General features: G+C 49.4%; 1 protein-coding gene across 1 annotated transcript in view; it reads right to left on the bottom strand.

Moving 5' to 3' along the window:
• LGR6 (leucine rich repeat containing G protein-coupled receptor 6) overlaps nucleotides 1-24,477 on the bottom strand; it is a 125,462-nt gene that overhangs the window by 58,610 nt on the left and 42,375 nt on the right. The window contains exons 2-4 of the mRNA XM_032203143.1: nucleotides 21,743-21,814; nucleotides 11,113-11,184; nucleotides 1,567-1,638 (exon numbers count right to left, since the gene is read on the bottom strand). Coding sequence (XP_032059034.1) covers nucleotides 1,567-1,638; nucleotides 11,113-11,184; nucleotides 21,743-21,814 — 216 coding nt within the window. The remainder of the gene's footprint in view (nucleotides 1-1,566; nucleotides 1,639-11,112; nucleotides 11,185-21,742; nucleotides 21,815-24,477) is intronic.

Genomic DNA, 24,477 nt, shown 5'->3' with positions numbered 1-24,477 from the left:
ATTCCAGAATGACGAACATGGACATCAAATGCAAATATCTGAAAGAGTAAGAAAATAACCAGCACACAATCCCTTTCTGTCTAGTGTAGCTGTCTGCTCCACCTCACTCCTGTTGGCTCCCATTTTCACCTCCCTTTTCTGCTGCCCTGTTTAGAATGTGTTGCCAACTTGCAAGACAGATAGTTAATATTCCGTGAAGTGCCATGCTAGTCCAGTAACTCATGAACTGTCATGATGTGGCATGAAGCCACTTCCCCTACTGAACGGAAAAAAATAGTCTCTGGGCAACACGAATACACTGGGTCTCAGATAACCTGACCAGTAATGCTCGGAAACCATGCTGTGGTGACCTATGGGTGTTCCAGGCTGGCTAGGTTTTTTGGCTATGAATACACAAGAGTCTCATAAACTTGTGGAAAATGACTCAGATATTAGAAAAAGAAGAAAAAAATCTCTCTAACACAGACCTGTACTGGAGGTTCTTGGCCTGAGGCTAATTACTGTGTTTGGAGAAATCATGGCAGCACCGCTGATACTCAAGCAGAGCATCTTAGCTCTATCTTAAGACACATTGATTGTACACACTGAGACACTCTTGCTGTGTCACCAGTGAGGGATGAATTTTGATGGGTAAATCAGATGGGAGTGGGGCCCAATGATCCTTGTGGATCCCTTCCAACTCAGGATATTCTATGGTTCTATGAGTCTAGTATTTACAATTATCCTTCTCCAAGCAGAATGCTGGATTTGAGGCCTCCAGAAACTGCTTCCAGGCAAATTTCTATGACAAAAGGATGCAGTAAGAATAGGGCTGAAGTTAAGGATTAGGGTTGAGGTTAATTTTTCAGTGGTTCAGTGTGAAAACCTAATTCAGAAAGCTCTTACAGCTTTGGCAGTGCTATTTACTCCAGCTGGGCAATTACCAAACAGACCTGCCCTAAATTCAGTGCCACTACCAGGATCTGATTGCAATTATGTTTATACCCAGGAAAACTGCATGCATTTCAGTGATGTGGGATTTTTACTGAATATGTTAGCACAAACCTGCTGTAGACATAGTTACTTTAAATGAAAAGCATCACCATGAAAAGCTTCGGTTCTTCCCATGGCTGAATCACTAAAAGTGTTTTAAAGCATTTTATGCTCTTACATAAATACCCTTTGTCTGGGTAAAACGGTACAACTCACATGTTGACAGACCTAAGTTTCCTCTGTGCTACCCATCAGGTCCCTTCCCACTACAGTCCACAGCGGTGAGGAGGAGCCCCTTCTGGGTGGATATTTTCCAGCGTTCCTTGAAATGTGCATTGGCTCTGGTGGCCTTTTCGTCGCTGTGCACACATGGGGAGCTGTAATTTCAACATCCTTTACCAAAACAGTGTTCCTTCCATGAAAACCGCCCTCTCCTCCCTTCCATGCTAAGTGACAGTAATCTTTGCTTTAATTGGAAAAGAAAAGGAAGAAGGGACAGAACATCCCTGACAAAGGAACTAATGACTCAAATGCTGGGAAGTCCGGGCCCCCAAGGGACTGTGCAGCTTGTAGCATTGATTCTTAATGACTTACAGAGATTGGAGGTTTGGAAGATCTCTCAGTGCCTCTGCAGGGATGCGACTCAGCTGATTGTTCTGCAACATCCTATAATTAGAAAAAAGAAAACTTTGTTAAAAAATAAAATAGCCTGACACAAAATGGAAGAGATTGCCTGTTGTTTCTGAAGCTGCAAAGCTGCCCTGAACCCTTGGTCACCCAGGGCTCTTAGGCAAGCTTGCAGGCTGCAGGCAGGCAAGCCACAGTCCAGGCTGCCCTTGGATCCCAGGGATCCTGGGGTGAATCTTTTGCTGCTGGGGGATCCACTGGGTGGATGTGAGGTAAAGGGACACCTCCAGAACACGTGTTTCTGGTGAAGGGATGTGTTGGTGCGCTTCCAGGTGGGCTTCTGGAACTGTGCACTCTTTGATTGCTGGAACAGCACTGAAGAAGGATCTGTGCTTTCTGTGAGTCCAGAGTAATACCAGTGCCTTCAGCTGATCTGTCTCATATTTATACTTGTGTAAGTCATCCTTCTCCCAGCGTCAGTGGTGATTACCTCTGCAGAGTCTATGGAAACTAGCCTGTGGGTAGGTTTCTTATTCAACTTTTGAGGCAGCTGCAACACAATGGTTGAGGAGCCACTTCATAACAGTTTGCTAAGGGGCTTTGCAGCATTTGCACAACTTGCAGCAGGAGCTGGGGCTGTAGTGGAAAATAAAACAAGCCAGGGACTTCAGAGAGTAATCTCTGAAGAGATCTGTTGGGCTGAACAAGGAGGACCCAGGAGGGGCTTCAGAAATGGTAGTGAGCATAGGACATGGAGAAAGGCCATGGATGCTGGAATGACTGCACAGCTTACAGAGGACCAGGAGAGAGACTTGATGACAGCCCTCCTGCCCCAGAGGCAGGTGTCCAAGTGGCTCTAACTGCAGGTAAGGTCCTGGGGTATTTCTGATTTGGTCAGCCATTGTCCTCCTGGAGCACCACGCATGAATTTACTGGTTCATCGGTACATGAATTTACAATTCATCGCTGTGTCTCTGTAAAGGGCCAGGTTTTTGACTCTGAACCAGCCTCATCCTGAAACCTTCCCTTTCCTACAAGAACTGCGACATCATGGGCATATACTCTTCTGGATAAGAGAGAGAGACACATCCCAGCATGGTAGCTGGGCAGGGGAAAGTGCCTAAAGAAAGGAATGTTTTACATAGCTGAGGTTTCTATTTCCAAAACCTTCAAGGAATGGTTGAAGATGACATGAAAACAGAATTAGTGCTTAGGGGCCTGTCGTAATTACTACCAGTGTCAAAGGGACAGAGCATGGCCTTAATAGTGAAGGGCAGCCCAAAGAGTTTTGTTGCAAGCAAGGAATTTTCTCTTTGCTGAGAGCGGTTGCTTTACTACAGAAGATTAAGACATCTGTCATGAAAGGAAAGTTGGAAAAAGACAGTTATAGGGACAATCTTTTTAAAAGGGAAGCTGTAGAGAGCTACAGGCCACACAACTCCTCTTCCATTTCTGGAGGAAAATGGGGACTTAGTATAAAGTTATTTGTATGCACACAGGAGATAAAACAGGGAAACAAGCAACAATCATTTAGCATGATGTTAGCTTGATTTTAATAAGACATTAAATGCTGGCATGCAGAGCCATTTTTATGAGCAGAGGGGACAAGTTCAATGCAGTACAAAAAAGCAGCAGAGAGGCCACACTCAAAATGAAGTTGCCTCTCAAATGAAAGACACATTTAAGGGCTTGTAGGAACTATCCTGGAGCTGGCATTGAGTGTTATTGTGAAGGACCCAAGCAACAGCTGGGACGGGAGAGATCATCAGCCCTGGTTCCCCTTCCATGCTTGTGACAGGGGTCTGTAAGCCTTGTGATGGATGCCACAGGTGCTCTGTGCAGCCCAGTGGGATGGGGATGCTCATCCAGGCTGACAGCTCTCATGCAAGGGCCAACACAAATTCTTGGGTTCCTGGTCCCGCACACAGGTTTGTTTGAATAGCTGAGTTGGGCTGGGGAGATAGGACACTGATTCCTGAAGTCCAGTAATGAAGGAGAATGTGTCAGATCTGTTAAACATCAAAATAATGCACAGCTGGACTCTTGATACAGAGTGGGGTTTCAGGAGTCTCAGTTGGTGGGAGTTTTTGTGGGACACACATTGGATCTTTATGAAATCTGAGCTCAGTACTTAGACATGATCGGCAGAAGTATATGCTGTCAAAATTAAAGCAAAACCGATTGTCATATTACTGCTGGTTCCTTTATGCCTCACCTCTGTTACAAGGCCTTTCTCCAACCAAAAACACAGACTGAGAAGCTCTCCAGACAGATATTAGCATGGGCTGGTTCCCATACCACACCGTTTTGGTGCAGACAAGCAATGTTCAAGCAAGTGCATCATAGACCTCTGAAACCACTGGAGTGCTGGACAGTGCTTGTTTCCACAACCACAAGGCAGCTCCGGAAGTTTTTGGATGCCTGGGCTGGAGCAAGCCTTACAGGGCACATCATTACCTCCAATAACTCATCATCAAAACTTGATACAGAGAGGCCAAAAACAGAAAATAGCTCCAGACAGGATTAGACAAGTTCCTCAGGGACACGGCCACCCTGGTTTAAACAAGAAGTTCTTCATTCAGCCTCAAGCTCAGGAAAGCCTTAGTTCTACTCACTGGGAACTCTTCTTCTTTCTTTTATAAAAGGCCCTCTCAACATAGCCAGAAAGAGGCTGGGCTGGCTCCCAGGTACAGCAGAGGGATAACAACAGAAAGCTTCCTTGGGGGTCTCCTCCTTTGCTGTTGTCCCTCTGCTGTACCTGGGAGCCAGCCCAGCCTCTTTCTTGCATATCTACAGTCCTGCTGCTGCCCATGGCTGGAGACAACACCAGTTTGGCTGAGGGGAGCCTGCTGTGAGCCTGGGACCTGTGAACAACTCTCCAGTGCTGTGGCCTCCTGAGGCCCAGGCACTGGGCTGTGCTGCTAGACCAACAAACCCAGTGTGCAGCTCAGACAGACACATTTAGAGACATTGCCATGAGGGCCAAGCTTCAGGCGTGCCAGGGTGTGTGCATGGCAGATGGTGCTGGGGACACACTGGGGACCCACTGTCACCCGGGTTTGGCTCTGTTCAGGTGACCATAGTGGAGCTTGCAGACACTGGCAGCCACGGACACGCAACCTGCCATCCACAGCAGGTCAGTCTGCCTGGGGTCAGCATAAATCACAACGCTCCAGGGTGTCATATTTTATTTTCAGAAGTAGAAGGTTTATGTATTGGCAGAGACCAGACCTGAACAACCAGAAAAAAATCCTGGGATCAGGTCCCATCACACCAGGATCCTTGCACAAGACAGTCTCAGCAGACTTACAGCCCTCAGAGGTACAGGCCTGTGCATGATGAAATGTCCCCATCTGGGGAGGCTGAAGTGACTCAGCCAGCACAAAGGGCTGTTATTGCTTGAGGCAACTGTGCCTGGAGCCTGTATTAAAGACATTCCAACCTCTGCACGTTCCTCTTCCCTCCCCATGGGAGCGTCTCTCTCTCGGATGTGCCACACCATTCCCTTTGTCTCAAAGACATTTCTGTTCTGCACGGACTCAGGGTTGTCAAAGAGGCAGGGTCTGTCTGGGGATTCCTGATGTGTGCCGGGCCATCTGCAGACCTGCCGTCCTGGGAGCAACATGGCCTTTTTGGAGGTGTTTTTGACGTGTGTTCACCAGCCAGGTTTGTTAGTGCCTGTCCTATATCACCTGAGAGGCTGTGATGGCAGCTCAGGGTGGGATGTGACCAGTGCAAGTGGCCACTGGGTGGCTCATGCAGAGCAAGGCTGCTCTTGTCAGGCCTACACTTTAGAATCATAGAATATCCTGAGTTGGAAGGGACCCACAAGGATCATCGAGTCCGACTCCTGGCACCACACAGGTCTACCCAAAAATTCAGACCCTGTGACTAAGTGCACAGTCCAAACGCTTCTTCTACTCTGACAGGCTTGATGCAGTGCCTATGTCCCTGGAGAGCCTGTTCCAGCATGTGACAACCCTCTCAGCGAAGAACCTCTTCCTGATGTCCAGCCTGAACCTCCCCTGATGCAGCTTGACACCATTCCCGCGGGTCCTATCGCTGATCACTAAAGAGAATAGATCAGCGCCTGCCCCTCCACTCCCCCTCTTGAGGAGTTTCCTCTTAGTCTCCTCTTTTCCAGGCTGAACAGGCCAAGTGACCTCAGCTGCTCCTTATGCATCTTCCCCTCTTTGCCCATCTTTGTAGCCCTCCTCTGGACACTCTCCAACAGTTTCATGTCCTTTTTGTACTGTGGTGCCCAGAACTGCACACCTTGATGGAGACAAGCCGTGGGCAGCACCCGGGCAGCGCGTGGCTGGGAGCGGCTGCGGGCAGGCGCTGGGCAGTGCTCACACCAGTGTCTGTGCGGACATGCTGTGGGCAGTGCTGGGTCTGCATGCTTGCACAGGCTGGTTGAAGCTTGTTGAGGAATGGAGCATGGGGTGGGCCGTCCCCACATCCCCAGCTGCCTGCTGGGCTGCCAGGTCTGAAGCCAAGAGGATGCATCCAGGCATTCTGCCCTCTGCATTTCGGGGTGAGGCAGGCTCAGGCTGTGGTTGTACTTGGAGTCTTTCCCTGCTGAGTTTGGTGTGGGATCCCTTCTTGGCTACTAAGTACTGCTGTTGCTGCAGCATGTTCAGCCAGGAAAATAAGAGGCCTGGCAATCCTGGCGGAGCATTTAATGAGGGATATGTGTGTGAGGGTGGGATCCGGTGTGAAGCCATGGCAGCACAAGATGGGCCACACATCAGGTTAGGATGGAGTTCCAGCGAAGGAACATGGAGATGAGGGGTGTCCAGGTGGCTCACGAGGAGTTCTGGAAGGACAGGGCAGTTTTCATTTTTCCAGAACTTCTGATTAAGCAACATATTCTGCTGCTCCAAGGTTGGGAGAGCACAGACTAAGGAGGTAGTTTTGGACAGAAAGACCTTGGCAAAGGACACAAACAGCCAATGGAGCTGATTTCTACTGATGCTGACACTGAAGCATGGATCCTGGAGCACCGGCCTTCATGGGGAGGGTGGGGGTTGGTTGTGCTGCTGAGCAGAGCCCCTGGGAGAGGTGCACTTACAAAATCTCTTTGCAAAGGGATTCATTCAGTAGAGAAGACCACAGAGCACCAGCTACCACTGCTCAGCACCCATCACTGTCAGTCTCCACTCAGCTGAGGGGAGCCAAGGAGGCCACATCTCACCTTGCCTTTGGTTCGGGCCCAGAGATCAGCACATGAAGATCTTGGCACATTCCATTGTGTCATGGTGTTTTGTTGGTAGCGAAGTGCCTGGCTCTTTACTTGCTCTCTTCCAAGTCTCCACACACCTGCTTGCCTGGCTGTACCCCTGTATGGTTTCTGCACAGGCCTATCTTTATGGCCGCTTTCCAGGTGGTTTCTGTGCAGTGAAGCAGCCGGAGGAGGCAAAGCCAAGAATCTGGTCCTGCTTCCAGTAGCTCTGGGATTCACTCTGAGGGCAGGGAGAGGACCATCTGCACAGGCAGGTTTGTGGAGGAATTCCCAGGGTGTTTCCCATCCTTTTTTAAACATAAATTAAGTCTCTGGAAAGACCGGGAAAGCACCAGGCCCCTTAACAGCTCAAGATGCATGCAAGAGTTTACTTGTGGGCATGCACATGACTGCAATGAGCTCTAAGGCCCCAACCCATTAACATTAATTACCATCCCCAGCTCCCAGCTTGTCTCCTTGAGGGACACCCCTGTCACCACAGGCCAGAGCTCTGAGTGTGGTGTGAGTCAGCTCCTGAACACCTGCAGGCTTCAGCTGGGCATGGCTGGGGTGGCCATTCCCACCTCCAGCCATGCCTGTTACCTGTCACACCTCAGCCAACCTGTGTCAGAGCATGCACATCCACGGAGGCAATCTGTCCTGAATATCCCTGGTGCCATCGGCTCCAAAGCCTGCTAGTCCTGTCATTCAGGTATGGGGAATATGTATTTCCTTCCTTGTTGCAGCAGCTGCTTGTCCTATACGGATTACATCTGTCCTCATTCACCTTTCCTTGAGGGTAAGTAACCTCAGCTGACTTTTTTTTTCCTTTAGTTCATCACCAGACCCCTGATCCTTCTCACTGTATTTTAATAAAAGTGATTTTTTTTTTCTTTCACTACCGGACTACAGGACCCAGTGCCCTATCACAGTGCCCAGTGCAGGACCAGGAGCCCGAGAAGTTGTGTTGGTCCTTGCATGGGAGCTGTCAACCTGGATGAGCATCTCCATCCCACTGGGCTGCACAGAGCACCTGTGGCATCCATCACAAGGCTTACAGTACCCTGTCAGAAACGTGGAAGGAGAACCAGGGTTGATGATCGTGGACCTGGCAGGGCAGAGCTTGTGCAGGAGATGCAGGAGGAGGGCATGGGCACATTTACACGTGAAACACCCCCAGCCCTGCTCTGTGCCATGGGGGAGCAGTGCTGTGTGAACACCCTGCAGGTCTCAGTGCTCGGCATTCCCACTGTGTCTGCTGATTGTGACCCTCCTGAGCCTTCTGCCCTGTCTGCTCTCCCACTGCCCCATGTCAGCAGGACAGTGTGGCCCAGCCAAGGCCAACCCAGCACAAAGAGGAGCAGGAGGATCAGTGCTGGTGTGCTGCTCCTCCACCCCACCTCACCACCCCCAGCTCAGTGTGCATCTGACACGTGGTGAACAGCCTGACAGGGGACTTGGCCTTCCCAAGTCCACTTCTCTCCTGATTTTCCATTGAACCAGGATGGTTAGGTACAAATTCAATGCCTTGGCTGTATCAAAAGTGAAGAGACAAGGACGTTCCTCCCTGTTCCTCTCTTTTAATACTTCACATCCCGGCATTCCTCTGATCTTTCCTGCCTCATGGGCTTTTCAGATTCCCTCAGCAGATACCTCCTTCAAGATGTGTGGTTTGTTGTTGGAGATTAAAGTGCAGAGAGAAGCACATGACTGCAGGAGTGGTTATACTGGTCCTAAGGGAGCAAGGATCTGATCTGGTTGGGTAGCAGCGTGACGAGCAGCTCGTGCCACCACAAAATGCTGTGCTCTGCACAGGACATGGATGCAGCTGGGGCCAGACTTATGCTCTCCAGCTACTTTACATGACCAGTTCAGAGCACACTTCTGCATCCTCTGGGCTGCTGCGTGAGGCACACAACTCACAGAACTCTCACACTTGGTTATCTTCCCAATATCTGTCCAGTGTCCATGATGACAGTATCTTATAAATCACTGCACTTTCCAATTAGCCTCACATTTCTGCTAGGTCCTGTTGGATTGAAGCTGCTCTCTTTTTCAAAGTGCTGGGTCAGAGGGAGATCTCAGGAAAGCCTTCTCACCAGGGAGACCTTGCTCTCAGGAAACATTAGGCTTGGATGAGAGCTAAGAAGAACAGAGAGAGAAGACAGGGCAGAGAAATGGCTTGGGAAGGGGGAGCAAGACTTTCTGCTCACTCCCAGAGCATGGGATCAGGGTAGGACAGCACCACGGTCTCTCTCCGGGCTCTGCTCTGTATTCCCTCCAACAACCAGACACCTTTTCCTACAGGAGGCTTTGGTAATTTTTATTCCCCTACCAAATGAGTTTGTGGTGCTGCTGTTGTAGGCACCCTACACACACACTCTTGTTCCAAGGAGATCAGAGCAGGCGGCCTTCACCTGCCCCCTTCAGCACATCGTGCTTTTCCTTTTTGCTGAGCAGAAGAAATCAGTGAGAGTCCTCAACCTTACCGAGAGCCCTCCTGATGTGAATAAGCTGGATGCTTCTAAGGTCTGTCTCGGCAAACTTTCTAGTCCTGTTCCAGCAGATTGCATGGGTCCAGCCTATCTTCTCCACATCCCTCAATGCTGGCCTCACTGTCATGGTGACAGTGATATGAATGCAGGTGAGTGCTGTTCCTAGAGAAATAGGGACTGCAGAGCACTCACAGCTAGGTCCACCAGTGACCTCAGTCCTGTGGAGCCCTTGGTATTGTTACAGACAGCAATAAGAGCAAGGGCACGTGGCAGCACAACATATACCCCTGTAAGCCTGGAAAACCAGAAAAGAATCAGAGGCTTTGTAAAGTGAAAATCTCCCAGTGAAATGAGGGCTGGCAGTGCCCTGCTTTTCAGAAGCAGGGATTTCTCTAAATGAGAGCCCATGGCAGTGGTGTAAATTTAGGGCAGCCTGCAGCCAGAGGGTTGGTATGACAACCCGGTGGTCACCCTGTGCGCTGTGCTCAGCCTGGCTGAGAGCAAGGTGTTTTGTCCTGAGGCACGAGGTCTCCAGCTTCAGCTCTGCCTCTGTCTCCAGTGCTTCAGGCCTCTCCTTGCAATAGGGTCGCTCACCAACCTGCTCCTCCTGGTGTCTGTGAGCCCATCTCAGGCTGGCAGCGGGCAGAGGCAACACACTCCTCTCATTACTGCAACCTGCAGGGAGCCCTGCTGGCACCGGATGGGAGGCATCACTCTTATATTCTGCATCAATAGGTAGTTACCTGGGCCTGACACAAATAGAAATTGATCAAAAGCGGCTTTAAAAGCTCCTGAGTTCCTGGAGTAGAAAGTTCCTCTTGTTGAAATTGGGTGGGAGAGCTGCGGTTTTTCCTCAGTTCCTTTGATTTGTTGCCTAATGCAGGGGATGGATAAATCTCTAAGCCCTGAGATTTAGGGCAGGATTCATACTTTACATCTTCAGAAGACGTAGTAAACAGCCCTATACTCTCTAATCCTGGGAGCAGGTTTGTACCTGCTCACTCTGTATAAACTGGACCGGCTACAACAATTTCACATTGCGGCTGAGTTCAAAACATCCCCTTGGGGATGAAATGTTTATTGCAGGAGATTTTTTTAAGATGGTGCCTGAAAGGGAGGAAGAGGGACTCCCAGCTGAATACCCTGCACAGGCCCTGCGGGACTGTCTCATGGATGCAGAAAGCTCCAGGAGCAGTGAGACACCCCTGGCCCATAGGACAACACTCAGAGCTTCCCAAGGGTGTGAGAAGCCCCAGCCCTTCCCCACAGGATGGACAGAAGTGGGTGGCCATTTACTGGGGCAGGCAGTGCTCAGGCATGGCCCCGATGGTTGCAGTGCTCCTGGACCCAGCTGCACAGGTCCCCCTCTGGGCAGGCTGAGCTTGGGCTGCTCAAGCATCCCACTCTTCTGGGGGCAGGTCACTTTGGAGCCACCACATCTGAGGGATGCCACATCAGGGGGTTTGGTGAGTTTTTACACAAAATTTGAACCTCTGCAGATTCTCCCATGCCGTGTTTTCACATGGCATGGAGGGCTGTGCTCTGGAGGTGGCCTGCTCATAGCAGAAGCGAGGAAGCAGTGCAGGGCATGCCTGGTGGTCCCTGCGGGGGGATGCAGCCCCTCTATCACCAAGGGGCATGTTAGCCACTGTGGGTTTAACAACTGGCACCACAGCACCTTGTGCCTTTGCATCCTGCTCTGGAGGGCTGCAAGTCCCATCATAAGACCAGTGCCTGGCACGAGGTTGCTGGGGCAGTGGAGGCTGCGCACAGGGCGGTGAGTTAGTTACTTACAGAATCTTCAGGCTGTAGAGGCCAGAGAAAGCTTCCCCTGGGATACTGGAGATCTGGTTTCCAGACAGGCGTCTGCAGTGAAAAGAAGAGCCAGTAATGTGTCAACATCCTTGTAATGGCAGTCCCTTGTCTGCAGGCTTAGCAATTCATGCGTCTTGCCTCTTGGGGAGGATGCCGCGACACCTGCAAACCTGGCTGCAGTTTTGTGCTTGGGCAACCCTTGCATTTGACCCCTTCTTACAGTTTGAGGAACAGGCAAAGAAAATAATAGATTATTACTGCTGCCAGACCTGAATCCAGTGTTTTCAGCATCCAGTGAGTGCTCATGGCTGAAGTAATTCCCTGCATACCCACAGAGGACCTCGCTCCACAGAAATTACAGCACAGGCTGTGAGGGACCTCAGCTTCGGGCACTGACCAACCCTCAGACCCTGCTCTACACCAGGTGCCTGGCACTGAGAGTGGAGCAGGGGGAGAGTTGTTTTCTGGTTATGCATAGGTCCTGGGATGATTATCCCTAAATCATGGACCCTCATCTGTGCTTTTTGTCCACAAATGATCTGCTCCTGCACCCTGCAGGCCCTCTTTTGCCCTGTCCATCAAAGCCTGATGCCACCTGATTTGCTTCCACTCCCTCATTCCCAGCCCTGTGACCTGTGTAGCAGCTGAGACCCAGCTCCTTCAGCACATGAGAACTTGGTATTACTGCTGTGGGGGGAGACTGGGAAGGGTACTGGAGATAGGGAACACCAGGTGAATGTCAAAATAGGGCCAGATCATCTGAGCATGGCTTCCAAAACCAGGACAGAAAAAGTAAAAGTGGTTCTTGGCTGAGCTGTGTCTGGAGAAAACCGTAGGAGGGAAGACACGGATAGGGACAATTGGTTTGGGGAAGAGGGGGATGTGAAGGGACAGGAGAGGAAGACAAACTGGGACCACCAGAGTCACAGCACAAAGAGCAGGGCACAGCATACACAACTGGCTGGAAGAATTTCTCCAAGGAAACCTGTGGGATTCACTGATGCACAGTGTCATCTGATCACAGCACTCAGATTTTAGCAAGGTCCAGAGCAGGCTGGGACATTAACAAGGATCTGGATTTTTCAATCGTATCAAAAAACCATTCGCATCCCTTTCTCTGAAGGTGACTGTGGTCCTGAGAGACCATGGTGGGACCCTGTGGTTGAGCCAGGAGCAGAGTCCAGGCCTCTTGAGCCTAGGGTTGACCTGAGGAGGGTCTTCTTCTCCTTCTGTTTCTTCTGTGAGGACAAGCATGTACCAAGTCCCAAGGCCCATCAGCCAAAACCCATGAAAACTGGTTCAGCAACCCGATTCTTTATCCCGAATTACTACTGCATTTGTGCTTCACTTTCTGGTCGCCAAGTGGTCAGACAGATGTCAAGGTTGGGCTTCTCCATAGTCACAGGGTAAGAAACTTGCTGTGGTCTTCATGACTCAGGCTGGAATATTGCATCTCCCAAGGGAGACACCAAACATCATTTGTGACCAGGCACATCTCCAGTCTCTCTGAAACTCCAAAGCAGATTCAAGAAGCTGGGCACAGATGCTGGGAAGCGTGTTGTGTTCATTTAGCATTGGCAAAGCCTGCTTCTTTTTAGATGTTTTGGCTGTGAGGAAGACAGGTGTTGACGATGAGCAGCATAATCCAGGCTGGAAGCAGAGCACATTATAGTGAGGACTCTGCAGAGGTCATGGAGAGGATCTGAGCTTTTTTGAGGAGTCACACTCACCGATGGCAGAGCAGGCTTGTGCGGGTGCCCAAGCTCTCTCCCTCCCTGTCTCTCCCCTCGGGAATCTAGAGAAAATTACTCCCGTAATTAGGCCTCCGACAGCATAAACAGCACAGGGTCGTCTCTTTAATGTGTGTGAGCAGGTTATAACCTGCCTCTTTGCAGTATGCAAGCTGCCTGGCAGGCTGGGCTATTTGTCACTTGGGGGCTGTGATTTGGGGTAATTGCTCCTTTTGATTGCTGATTTCCACATGGGAGGGAGTGTTGTCCAGGAGACTGGAGTGCTCGCCTGGAGGGGGGGTGTTCCTGCACGGCATCCTCAGCCCGCTCCCAGCATCTGTCCTGCCAGGCTGCACCAGCTCCTCTGTGAGGGGCTGCCTGTCCTCCCCTCCTTGAGCTCCTGTCTGCCCCCATGCCTCCGCTGCAGGGCTCCACATGTGCTCATGGTTACACGTGCTTCTCGACTTGTTTCCTGGCCGCTGTGAGCCTTTATGTTCATGCTCCTGGGAATGTTCAAGTGGTTGCAGGACCCACTCTTGCTTGTCAGGACCCAAAATGGAGCTGGGACTTCCAGGGCTAGCAGAACGGGAGTGTGGAGATTGAATGGAGCCCTAGCTGGGGCTCCTGACCTTGGAATAGGGTTTGCTGTCGGGACACACGTTGGGCCAGTTTGTGGCTTCTCAGCACCACAAGAAAAGCAGAACAAGAGGGAACAACAGGCCTTCAGGTTTCACTGGGCACTGTCCATGGGTGAATCTAGAGGCACAGGGCATCCCCCAGCCTCAGGAAAGGCAGCCAGACCCCACTTGCTCTGCTTCTGTCCTTGGCTCTGCCACACAGAGACTGTGGTGTGTCCCTGGCTCACCTCTGGCCTCTGACTCTTTTCTCCCTTTACCTCCTCTCCCCGAGGTGTGGAGCCCCGTGCTGAGCCAGGCACAAAGGGAAGCACCAGCCCCAGCCACTCCACTTGATGTGCCTCCCAAGGCAGCTGCCAGCCTTGCTGGGGTGCAAGATGGGCTGTGCTTACTTGTATGCATGCACAGACCAGAGGTGAGAGGCGCCTATACACACAGGCTGAGGTTTTGCTCTCCTACGGGTACATGGACGAGATGTGTACACAGGTCTGGGAGCCTGGGCTTGGGAGACTTGCTCCACTTCCCAGGACTGGAGGTACAGCATGATGTTGTGGTGGCAGCCAGGTGTCCCAGGTAAGGGGCCGTGGCTGTGCCCTCTCTCTAAGAGTAGGCCAGGAATGGGTAGGGCTTTTCTGGTGTCCTGTCCATCTGGATGAGTGGCCACCATAAAGAAATGCCTGCTTCTGTGTTGTTAGCTCCTGGGTCAGTTCGTACAAGAGCTCCAAGACACAGCAGGCTCCCTGTGTGCGTGGCCCTTCCTCTGTTCATTGTCACCTGTCAATGTCCCTAGCACTTGGATCCCTCTGTCCCCTCACTCTGACTATCCAGAAATCTCCCAGCCCAGCAGGCAGGCACCTAAACACACCTCCAGAAAAGGGATTCTGTAGGAAATTCACTGAAATGATCATTTCCTTCCCATTTAAAAGGGAAAAATAACATTTGGAGTGATGCTGCGAGTGTGACTTCCCCTGAGACAGCTCTGTTTGTGGCCTCCTTTTGTGGCCTGAAGAAAACTAACTCTGCAAGGAAGGACCAAGGGGCAGCACTCCCTTGTGCCCCAAACACGCAGGGGACAGGGAGCTGCTCTTACACCTGGCCCATGGCACAGCAGCTCTGCTCCAAGCCTGCTCAGGTCTCTCTTTAGGACAGGCAGACTTGGTTCAGCTGCGTGTCTGGCTGTCCTGGAGCTTACATGGTAGGTGAGCTGGCAGGAAGGGAAAGCTTTGGATTGAAAATGACTGATGGAACAGGGAGAGAAGGGGCAGGTGGAAGGCGGGTGGGAGCCAGAGTTGGCTGGCTTGCTTTGGAAAGCTTGCATGTTTGGTGGATTTTAGATTCTGTTTCCCCCTTCTTCCCCCTCCAGTGATTTCTGGGAACATTCCTCCAGGCTTTGATCTGCATTCCCAATACACTCCAAGTTGGAACAAACTCATGGTTTACCACTTCATGGTTGCTGTAGTTCAGTTACCACAGGCTCCCACCCCCTCCTGTATCTTGGGCTTCTTGGTCATGCTACAACTTCCATGGCACGCCCGAAGGCTGTTTGTTGGGCATGATCGCTCATGTCATGCGCTCAGACAACACGATGATGCCCTTATCATTCACATTAGGAGGCAGGAACATTGCCCATTGGCAGGACAGGACAAACATGTATGTCCATATCCCGGTGGAATTTTCCCCTTGCCAGATCCTTATTGTGCGTGTCAGCCTTCCTCTTTGATCTCCTGCTCTGGTTCATTTCTCAAGCACTAATATTGTCAAGGCAGAACCTGTGCCCAGATAAACTCCCTGCACTCCTGTCTAAGCAGCGCCATCACGTCGAGATTGTGCCATCCCCCAGGTGCACAGGGGACCAAGGGCTCCATGTTGTGCCTGAGTTTATTCTTGTGCTGGTGCAAAGCAGGAATGAAGCCAATTAAGTCATGCAAGTGAAAACATGGTACATTTGAGAAAAGAGTCAGGCTTGGACTCTCCCTTCCCACACAGGAATCTGCAGCTGGTCCTTGTGTGGTATCACCTGGAGGTGTCTCTAACGTGGTCTTTACTGCCTTACTCCATCCCCGAGGAGGAGACTATGCAGGCCTGTTTCTAACTCTGCCCCCCGTGCCCCCACCAAATGCCTGTTCCAACTCGATAGATTGATGGCATTCGTTTCTTTTGTTTATGGTCCTCAAGCCAGTTTTCAGCCCACACGAATGTTCATATGCAAGCTAGTTTGGATTCGTTTGCCAAGTAAGATTTAATAAGACAGAACTCCTTATTGAACAGCCCAGCACAGGACACTAAATGCTTTCACTCCGTCCCCTTATGTTATAAACTGTCAAGGTTTTCAGGGCAGATTTGTTCACTTCAAGCCTTCTGAGTAGTTTTAACTTTTGAGTCCACTCTGGGTGCCTCACTTGGGATACCCCAGGACAGAGTCAGTGGTTTGGAGGAATATTTTCAGGAAAATTAGGGCCAGAGATCCTCACTCACAAGGATTTTTCAAATGCTGAACTCTATCCCCAGCATTAATGGAAAAGAAAAAGAACTGAAATCCCTAAACTTTCACAACATTTTGAAGTTGACTTGGGCCTTTTCAGTGAATCCATGAACTTGGATTCATTTGTCCATGTGCACAATGGAGAACCCCTTAGGAGCCCTACTCTCCTGTCCTCACCGGTCCCTTGGCCTACATCTGCCTCCACACCACGCCAGACTGCACAGGGCTGACCTTTGGAAGGTTTCATGCAAGGAATTATCCTTTAAACCTCTCTGTGCTGTTGCCCACCCACTGCATTGATGACCAGTGCTGTCCTCTGCCAAGGAGCAATGTCAACCAGGAGAACATAAATTCCTGGATGAACCAGGACTGGCTGGCTGGTCTCTAAAGGGTTGCAGAAAAGCCACAGCATTGTGTTCAGTCACAGCGTGCTGGTGCCTTAGGAGCTTTATTTTGGGGAAAACATGGTGCACCAGCATTCAGGGGACCTGTACCTCACAGATCAGTGCCTCTCGCTCACAGCCATCTGGAAATGGAGATCTGTGTCAAGCGATGCAGTCACCAAGGGAGCAGTGATGCTGCTACCAAATCTCAGCATGGCAAAGCAAGGTCCTGTCGCCCTGGGAGGGATCACAACAAGCTCATGGCCCTGCAAGCATTTCTCTCTCCTCCAGAGACCTCTGCGGCCTGTGATGTCATGGAAAAACACCAAAGCTGCTCTCCCAGGAGTACTCTACTCTAGGCATGTCACTGCACTGCCCCAGGAAAGGAACTTCCCCATTGTTCCAGCACACTTGAACACAGCCCGGCGATGTCAGCACCCCTTGACACAGCAGAGCTGTCACTCCAGGGGTCAGACCCAGTGTCACCGCAGCGCTGCCTCTCACAGCAACGAGGTTGCCTTGGAGTGAGACCCTGTGCTGGACAATGCCCTCGAGGCTGGATGGCTCAGGTGACTGGGAGGTGATGTGAGTGGTGGTGGGAGCTCCAGCACCACGCAGGGTGTGCTGGTGCCCTGTAACCCATGACAGCTCCATCAGCATATCCACCTGCAGGGAAGAGGAGTGGGATGGGGTGTCTTCCCCGGGGGAAAGGGAGGAGGAGAGTGCTGACTCTGTTCACGTTGCCAGCAAACACGCTTGCATTTCATTCCGTTTCGCTTTTATGCTGCTTCTTGGCCTCCAGTCCCTTGAGCTGCAAGAGCTGCCTGGGAAAGGGAACAGCCTGCAAGGGGAGGCCACGGGTCCTGCGCCTGCTGTAAGCGAAGCACTGCAGAGGCACGGCACTCCCCGTGACGGTGAGTCCCTCGGCCCTCAGGGCCTGCGAAGAGGCAGGTGAAAGAGCCAGTGGCTGGGAAGGGGTCTGATCTTGCCGCTGTGCCCTGGAGCAGGAGGTGAATGGCAATGAACACCTGCCTTTGGCTGCAGTTTCTCTTCTTGGCATCAGGCTCTCGTGTTTGGATTCAAAGCGCGGTAACAAAGCCCTTGCCGGCGAACACATTTCAACATGTTATTATTCCCAGGCTGGCTTTCAAGATCCTCTTTCTATTCCTTCTGTACTGATTGCTCTTGTTTCTCTTGGCTCCCAGCTCTGGCTTTTCAGGCTTCATTAACTGGAATTTATTAGCAACTTTAAACATTCTTCCTGCTGCCAGAAAGAAAGAAAAGAGAAAAAAAAAAAAAAGAAAGAAAAAAAAAAAGAAAAGGAGAGAAACAAAGAGGAGAAACACTAAACTCCAGGCTGCTCCCTGTCTGTGTGAGGCCCACGTTTGAACACCTCTGTAGCAGAGGGAAGGACTGGTGGGTGTCCCCACACCCTCTCTGGCCTCTGCTGTGTCCCCTGCTGGAGGCAGGAGGTGCCAGGGAGCAGAGGAAGCCTCGCAGCCAGGAGTGCAGACTGATGGACAGCCAGCACAGCCCCGTCACAGCCCTCGGAGAGGGGTCCTCAGTGGTGGCACATTTTCAAAGCAAGCTTAGACTGAAGAATCCGGTCTCTTGGCAGCCTCCGAACCTGAGGGCTAATTGCATCCGCAACACCTTCCTGAGCAGCTTGCAGTGCGAATTAATGACTAACAGGTCCCGGCACACCTGAGAGGCCCTTTCCCGTCGCTGAAAGGATGGGTAAATAGAGGCACTGGCAGGGAAAATCCTTTCACCAAGACCACACAGTGAGTGAGAGGTTTGAGCTGGAGCAGTCCTGGTGCCCTCATCTGTGCCACAAGCACTGTGCTGCCTCTGATTGCCTGTGAGACATAAGCCTTTGGTCTCTGGGGGGAGCTGGGCCAATGCAGGGGCCAGAGGCTGTTTGGACATTGTGGTGTGGCCTTCACGCTGCAGCTCCCTGCTAACAACCCTCCAGCTGGGGCTTACCTGGATCCAGCAACCCTCATTCATGGTGCTCCACAGCAGCTTGCAGGCTGTGCAGCCTGGCACATTCATCCTCAGCATCAGTGGGATGCACAGGCTTCATCGACCACTTTTGGCAGCTTTCTTTCCCCCTCCCACTATTCCTGTTCCTCACATGAACCACAGCTGACCAGCCCAGAGCATAAGCTGAGCCTCGAGTCCGGCTGATCTCTGACTTTCATGAAATTCTGCCTTCATGGGGAGCTGGAGATGGTGCTAAATTTGAAGCACAAAAAGAGGAGGCACAGTAAAAGGAGAGGTGTTAAGACATTAGCTCTTCTCCAAGCACTGGGACCCTGCAGCAAGGGGCTAGATCTAATGAGAAAGAAGACTGGCAGCAGCAGAGCAGGAGAGAAGCTATGAAGAGCTCATGGAGGAGGCAGAGGAACATGGACTGTCTCTGACTATCAGAAAGGACGGAGGTGACAGATCTGTACGGGTTCAAGGGCCAGGAGTGACAAGGAGTCTTTCAGACATCTCTGAGGATTAGAAGGTAAAAATGCCCCTAACATACAAGAGTTTCCAGGGGACCTGAAAAGGAGTTTGAAAATCTGTGTTGAATTTGGCAACTATTTTTGGCTGAAGAGCCTGTGATTTTTTTTTTTTTTTTTTTTTTTTTTTTTTTTTAAGCACCTTTTTAAGGCACCTTTGCAATAAAGCTTTTCAGTTTTCATTTTGAAATGACTTTTTCTTTTCAAGTTTGACTCAAAGTAAAAGAGTAAATGTTAAGAAGCAATCAAAAAATGAAACAGGTCCAAGGAACTCTTTGGGGTTGACTAAAGCCTCAGAGCATCAGTTTTGGTTCACTCTGAGTTGAATTTTGCATTTTTTCTCTTTAGTTGCTGAGTCCTCAAGCCTGTTTCTTAGTTTATCATGGATGTAAAGGGGAACATAGCAGGGTATGAGGCAGGCTGGGACTCTAAGGCCATTTCTGGTCTTCACTGACCCAGTAAGCTCCAGCATGGGCAGTTCTTCCATGGGGGGAGTGCACAGAAGACTTGGTCTTGTGCTACAGTTCACCCTGTCTGATCCAAGGGGATATGTTCAGAGTAGATGAGATCTGCAGAGATTTGAGCTCTGAAAGCTGAGCAACTTTCAGTTGGGGATGTGCAAACAGATAGAATTTGTCTGCTTGATTCTTGTGCACATCTTGGCATGGGAGTGATCCCATCCTGAATGTGAAGGTCCTGATCTAATGTTTTGGGGTGAAGTTTTGGTAAAAATATAAGTGAAAAGAGCAGGGAAATGCCAGGTAAGTTGTCTCACTGGTCCATGACAGCCGTATGAATAATATATATGCATACACAGTTGCTGTCTAGATGCTGATGTTGAAAGGATCACTTTTATTTTCTTTTTATTTTATTTTTTATTTACTACATAAAAATCCTTCTTTCCTTTATTGATTTCATATAATTCAGTTGATTTCTATAATTAAGATAACTATATTATTGCTGTCAAATTTAAGTATGAATTGGATATGAATAGATACATATTGTTGCAGTTTCAATTTTTTCTCCTAACTGTGGTGTTTTTTCCTACTCAAAATACCTTTGCTTTCCAAATGAGGAGTTGTGTGGCATTTTGAACCTCTAGTAAAATGTTCTTTAACAACTTCCAATTATTTTTCAGATTTTCCTGTTTAAATTTTTCCTCCTCATCTGCTTCATACATAATTATTTTTGGCTGCGGGAAGCTGGCTCTATTGGAGTCAATGAATATTTATTCATTGCTGGTTGAGACTGTTCTGTTTGTACATGACATGTAATCAGGACATGATTGCTTGCAGCAAGACAACCGTTAATTGTATACAACAGAGAACACGGTCTGTGTGTGTGAGAATCTGTACTATCCCCAGTGAATGCCTTGGGTGTCCATGCTTCAACACAGATGTTGACAAAATGAAAGAGGAAGGCTGCAAGATGGATGCAAGACCTTGGAAAACCCACCTCCCAGGGTAGCCTGAGCTGCAGAGCTAAAGGAGGATAAAAATGATGGCTGCTCAGTCTGTAAAGTGCTAATAGGATGGGGAATTCGGGTAGCTGGGGTCCTTACAAGTCTAATGAATACCAGATATAGACACATGAAGATGATTTGCAAGAGCATTTGAAGCTAAAAACCTGTAGTATGATCTGATATGTAGGAGATTTGACCTGTTATGAGAACAACGAATGTTGGTATCTGGTCTGGTCTTTTTTGTCAATACCAAATGTTCAGAGAAGCAAAGGCTGTGCAGAGGCTGTACAGAGCACGCAGCCTGTGCCCATCAGTGCCACTGCACAGCATTACAGGGGGCTGGCCATTCCGGGTCGCTCCACTGCTGCCAAGAGCAGGAGCAGAGGTAACAGCGTGCACGGGGCAGTGTTTGTTCCCTCTCTGCAAGATGCCTCCTTTCCAGGCAGTGCAGACAAGTTTTCTGTAAGAAATTCTGACAGTTTGGAAACTACTATTTTTGAAAAGTCCATGTCGCCCGTGGTGTTGGCTGCGAGGAATGATTCAGTAAGGTCAAAGTGTCTCATTCAGACGTTAAACTGTTGTAAGTGTTATATACACAGTAAGTTTACAACACATACATCAAATGCAACATTAATATTAGTATTTCATGCTATGCAATAATAATGTTTTGAAGAAACTGCGTTTTCCAGCAGAATCTATTGTGTTGAAAGGAGCAAGAGCATGAGAACAACACCTGGAGGTGTTTCTCATGGTCAAGTGGAATAAGACCATACAGGTGCAATTTACCCATGAAGAAATGGCCAACCTCAAACTTTTGCCCCCCAGGCTCTCATTTTTGGGGCTCCCAAGGGATTCCAGTGGTTGCTAATGCCGGTGGTTAATTTCACACTTTCAGAAGTGGGGCCACTCCTTCACTGACACACAGCCACATGCCGATCCCTTGGGATTGTGCTTGCTGCTGTGCCTGAGTGTGCCTGCTCAGACCTCAGCGCACACTGGTGCACGATGGGACACCCCAGACTCTGGAGCTGATTTTTTTGGACTTCTATTACCTAGACAAAACGCCCAGGACCCGTCATGGCTTTGATCTGAAGGAGGGGACCCTGTATGGAGAAGGGTGAATGAAGCTCCCTGCTTTCTAGCCCTGCTCTGGGATACAGTGATCATTTCTGCATAATGGATTTGTTCTTTTATTCTGGCATCTAGCACGTGCAGCATAGCCTAATGGTAATATCCCCACTCAAACCCCTACAGCTGGAGTAGCAATTAACCCCCTCCAGCACCCAGCCTCCTTCCATCTCAGCCTGTGGCTCCAGTGGCAACTCTGGGGGTTGCTGCCCGAGCCCCAGGCACCCTCCAGCACATCCCCACCCCAGGCTCTGCATGGGGCCACTCCGTACTTACAGCTCCTCCAGGAAGCGCAGGTGTCGGAAGGTGCTGGGCTGCAGCTGGCTGATGTTGTTCATGCTCAGGTCTCTGGGGGAAGAAAGACAAAAGTCTCGGATCAGTCACGTTGTGGTTTGCACAGAACAAATCCCTATGCCAGGCTCTGTCTCCTCTCTGTTAAGAGGGAAAGCATTTCAGTGGAGAAACCCCTGCAAACTGAAAAGCATTAGCTTCTGTTATAATAGCTTCTTTATAAATTAGTTTTTTTTTTTTTTTTTTTTTTTTTTTTAATTATTAGTATCACAGCCCAGGCTCTGCCAGCAAAGGGATGGAAAGGAGTAAGACTTGAGAGAGACACTTACTCCTCCAGGGTGGCCTTCCTGGGCTTCTGCAGGTTATGGAGCAAGTTATGACATTTCCTAACAGCACAAGGTGTGTGAGTGTCTCACACATTTTGGACAGTGGACAGGAAGCCCAGTGATGCCTGAGTGGGAATGCATGTCCTTGGGCCCAAAGGTGTATTTCTGTGGCCAGTGGTCATGCCAGCCACCCCCGGGAGTGTCTGGAGACAGAGCTGCTTTTGAGGAGACAGCAAGCCATTGAAATTGGGTATATCCTATTAGAGAGGCCTGCTGGAAACTGGAAAAAAAAATCACACCAAAAAAAAATCAGGAATGAGACCTAGGTCTGCTTCGTGGATGGCAAAGCTTGAATTCAGGGGGCTGGGGGAATCCGTGTGCTTGTGCCTGTTTCAGGCTCTGAGATCTCTTGCTAAAGGCTTACCCCACCTGCTTAGGGTCAGACAGACCCTCACAGAGGAGGCAGTGCCAGTACCTATGGGGTCCACGAGCCCTGTCCTCATTTTAGGATATAAGAGTAGCAAAGTCCGCAGCAAACAGTGCATTAGGCTAGTTGGTAGTTGAGGAAAACAAACAAACAAACAAAATGAGGATGCTTTTGGGTTCTGCGCCTCTTTAGGGGGTCTGATACTAAATTGCTGCAACTCTGCCCTTGTGGGCAGCTGACAGTGAAGAAAACCATGCTTATTAAACAAGTCTGAGCAAGCTGTGTCCAGATAACTGCAAGTGATCACCAGGTTTTAAAGCTGTGAGGAAAAATGAGGCTGAATTAAAAGCTGGCAGAGTTAAAACCAGAGGGAACTGAATGAGCCATATCCCCTACCAAGCAAAGCAATCCGAGTCAAATGTCATCTAAGGCTCTGGGTAGATTCCTGTGAAGTGGAAGGGGCTATTTTTGATCATTGTGTACAGATGGGACAGCGCCTGGCTCCATCAGTCTTAGTCTAAGAGGCAGAGACAGAGAGGTCCCTCTCTTGTGATGTAACAATAACAAGGCACACACATAAAAGAAAAGAAAAAAAAAAAAAAAGACATTTTACTTTATTCTTCCTCCAATAAATCTCACAAACCTGTAGGAATTTTCCTTGCCTTTGGACAAATGCATGAAGGATTTGTACAAAGGACAAGGACTGATGCTAAGCTAGAAGCATGAAGGAGAAAAGCTACCCTTAGCAAACCCCTGCAGTACCAGAGGGACCTCTCTGAGCTGGCTGCTATCTGCACAAATTTAACATGATGTGATCTGCACATCATCATTTTAACTGAGATGCTGCAGACCCAACATGTGAGACATGGGGAAGATCTAAAATCTCCCTTTACGGTTTCTCTGGAGATGTGTCTTGTGACAAAACCATGCACTTGCATGAGTGCTATTTGAAGATACTCCAGGCAAAGATTATATATTTTTTTTCCTTATAACTTTTCTCCTCTTCAAAGAAGTGGTGGAAAAATCCCTAAAAATAAAAAAGAGAATTCAAAGACCTTTTGTCAGAATGAATGCAAAAATAAAGTTATTGTCCATATTGTTCCCTATGCAACGCTACATTCTGTATTCAGATGATCCTGTGGTATAATAGAAGGGTTAAAATACTATTTTGTTCTGCTTCTATTTTTATTTTTAAATCCCTAAGGGCAGTTGCTACTTAGCACCCATTAAAACATCTTTTTTTTCTACATCAAAGTGTCTCTTGTTTATGTTGTAATGAATCAGTCTGATGTTTTGACATGTTGTGAAACAATGTAAAAATAATGAAAAATAGCATAAAATGAAAGGCTATGAAACAAAACACAGATCTGAAATGTTCAAGGTCTCCTTGAAATTCGGAGGCCTATTCCTCAAGTTGCCTTCAGCTGGCAGTGTAGGGAATGCTCCTTGCTCCCCACAGAAGACACTTTTCCAATGTTGTGTAAGTGCCAGCTGGGTGCCAGTCCTTTCCTGGGGACAGCAGCCAGCATGGACAGCCTGTGGCACAGCACAGGGAAGAGTTTGGGTCATTTTATTTAATAATATCTCATGTTTGGGGTGTTTGGATGCCATAGTTGTTTGTGGTTCTCCTGCAGGACTCAAGCACAACGCATCTATATTTGCAGTACTAACAAGAGGAGTTCTGTAGCGCACACCTTGGAAGTGAACAGCTTGATAATGAAAGGTGAAGCAAATAAAAGAATCAGCTTCAGGACTGCGTTTACCATTAATTCTCCACTGCGATACCCACAGGGGTCCCATGGCAGCACCTGAAGCAGTGGACATCCCGCCTGGGCTGGTGTGCTGGAGTGGCCCTGGTGTGAGGACAGCAAAGAGGGGATGGGGCGAGGACAGCTGATGTGAAGGAAGACAGAGTGCCTCCGAGGGCTGGAAGTGAACTTCCTGAGCATGGTCCTGGACTCAGTGAT

This window comes from Aythya fuligula, chromosome 25, assembly GCF_009819795.1.
Source record: "Aythya fuligula isolate bAytFul2 chromosome 25, bAytFul2.pri, whole genome shotgun sequence".
Taxonomy (NCBI): domain Eukaryota; kingdom Metazoa; phylum Chordata; class Aves; order Anseriformes; family Anatidae; genus Aythya; species Aythya fuligula.
Note: the sequence above shows the minus strand (reverse complement) of the source record. Positions and strands in the feature narration are given on the sequence as shown.